This window comes from Micromesistius poutassou, assembly GCF_964030765.1.
Source record: "Micromesistius poutassou genome assembly, chromosome: 2".
Classification (NCBI taxonomy): Eukaryota; Metazoa; Chordata; class Actinopteri; order Gadiformes; family Gadidae; genus Micromesistius; species Micromesistius poutassou.
In genome coordinates, this window is record NC_140272.1 from 14362929 (window position 1) to 14365481 (window position 2553).

A 2553-nucleotide genomic window follows, 5' to 3' on the forward strand; every position below is an offset into this window, starting at 1 on the left:
TGGACGGATTGACTTGTTACACTGTGATTCTTTATTTCTCCATTTATTTGTCCTCAACAGACTCAGTAATCCTCCAATGGTTCTGTCTCTTGGAGTACATATGATTAGCCCAGTCCATTCAAAAGGGGGGATTCCCCCCGTGCCGTAAAGCGAGCCCTTCAACCTCATCTCACAGAGTAAGGCGGAACTGATTTGCGGGCGGTTGATGCAATTCACCCAAACAACAAGTGGCAGTTCAGAATTTGGTTAGTATGTGTCAAAACCGATGCACTGCTTTGTCCTGGACTGCTGGGGAAGAGCCACAGAGAGGTGGACCGGCCCGCATACGCTCGTTGTTCCCCTCTCTGGAGCAGCAACATGTAGAGACCTGGTTCACGCTAAGCCGCTCAGAAAACCTTTTCGGGGGGGGGGGGGTTGCTCCAGGGGGGCTTTTTGTCCGATCAAACGCACACGGTACAAAACATCAACATCTCTCCTGCATCCTCCACGCGGTTTGGCTGGGTTGTCTAACGTGTCGTAGGGGAAAATATACCCCAGTGTGTTACGCTAGCTCCCTCCTCCTCTGCTACCTCGTAGTAAAAGCATACAGTCAGTCAGTGGGAATGCTCCGCGACGCCTCTGCCGCTCTCAGCATGTCTCCATCCATCCCCAGCAATAAACCGACTCACCCCTTGAAACGCACCTTAACTTCTCCCCCGCGCGCACACAAGGTCAATTTCACGCTGCGCTCAAAGCCGTGAAGGCACACTGAGAGAGGCACGCTCTGGGCGCCGAAACAACACAGGAATGTGAGGGGGATAGATGTACGCACGCACACACACACACACACACACACACACACACACACACACACACACACGGACACATGCACTCGCACACACACATCCACACATAGACACATGCACCCACACATGCTACTATGACACATTTCTGTATGTCTGTTCTATGGCAGTTTTGTCCTAAACTTGTACCACTCCCTCTTGGTCACACTGATCTCTCTCTCTCACACACACACACACACACACACACACACACACACACACACACACACACACACACGGCACTGTGTTGTTGGTCTGAGTGGAGAAAGGGGGCCTGACCCCAAGAAAAGAGGAGGGGTAGAGAGAAGACTGACGCCAGGAGCCCAGACCGCAGCTAATGGAGAACAGGTGTGGAGGAGAGAGTAGAGGAGAGAGTATAGAGGAGAGACGCGAGGAGAAAGGAGAGGAGAGGAGGAGGTGAGAGAGGAAAGGAGAGAGGAAGATGGGAAAGGAGCCAGAGAGGAGAGAGTAGAGGGGAGAGGAGAGATGAGAGAGGAGAGGACGATAATGGAGAAGAGAGGATGGGAGAACGAGGAGAAAGGAGAGAGGAGAGAGTAGATGAGGAGAGAGAGAGGAAAGGAGAGAGGGGCGAGAGGAGGAGGGAGGGAAAGGAGAGGAGAAGATGAGAGGAGAAAGGAGGAGAAGGGAGAAGAGAAGATGAGTAATGAGGTGAAGGAAGTGAAGAGCAGAAAAGCTATGCAAAAAACAATAGAATACAAGAGAAGAGAAATGGAGCAAAAGAAAGACAGGACAGGGGATGAATAGGACGTGAAATAGGAAAACTAAGAAAATGTTTGAATGTATAGCTTAGTGAGGCCATATGTGGTAATAGTTGCATTCAAGCATGTTTATGTGTCCAAGTGTTGGTATGAGACTGACCGTGTGCAGAGTAGCTGTAGAGAGCTTGGCTGGGAGGCGTGCTGTTGAAGTTGGAGTACCCCAGCAGTCCAGTCTGGCCCGGAGAGTGGCTCAGACCATCCTCTGTCTTTATGTCTGTATATGGACGGATATGAGGGAGAGACACAGAGGGGAGAAAGAGAGAGATGGAGAGACTGACTTATGAGGAGATGGGAAGGATCTGGTGGGGATCTACCTCTTACTGTATGAAGACCATCTGTAGTTTCTGTGTGTGTGTGTGTGTGTGTGTGTATGTGTGTGTGTGTACTTACTGTAGGAGGGCATGCTGTAGGCCTGCGTGTGGTGTGTGTACGGAGCGTACGGTCCAGCAGCCTGGAGCGCAGGGCTGTATTGAGTCTGTCCATATGCCGCCATGACACCTCTGTGGTCAACTTCACTGGAAACAAGAGGACTTTCAACATGCTGTCGTTTCGGTTCAAAACAATAGTCCTTTGCCTTGTAATTAGAAAACTAAAATAACCAGTGAAAGTAATGAATTCGATTCTGGGAAGAAAATCAAAAAATGCTTGACTGGAATGATTTCCAAAACATTGAAACAGCCAGAATAGAATATCTGTACTGTGGTGATTTCAACCATGGAATAAAACTGCAGAGGCCGGTAATGACAGACATGACTGGATGATAACACAAGTGACAAGACACACATTCAGCCTCATGTATACATTACAATTGTCAGGAAAGTCTCACCTTTGGTGGACAGGATTAGCTCACGGATAACGATGTGGACAGCCTGTAAAACATACAGAACTAATATGATTAGAACGTATATTGTATCATCTAGCTTTTGTGAAATATACTGTCTCAAAAAAGAAAG

The 2553-nt window shown here is 48.6% G+C and overlaps 1 protein-coding gene across 1 annotated transcript in view; it reads right to left on the reverse strand.

The window, feature by feature from the left end:
• eya2 (EYA transcriptional coactivator and phosphatase 2) overlaps positions 1-2093 on the reverse strand; it is a gene marked incomplete at both ends in the record, with an annotated part of 13933 nt that extends 11840 nt beyond the window's left edge. Inside the window, 2 exons of the mRNA XM_084463430.1 lie at positions 1701-1814; positions 1991-2093. Of these exons, the coding sequence (XP_084319556.1) occupies positions 1701-1814; positions 1991-2093 (217 nt within the window). The remainder of the gene's footprint in view (positions 1-1700; positions 1815-1990) is intronic.
• Between the last annotated feature and the right edge of the window lie 460 nt (positions 2094-2553).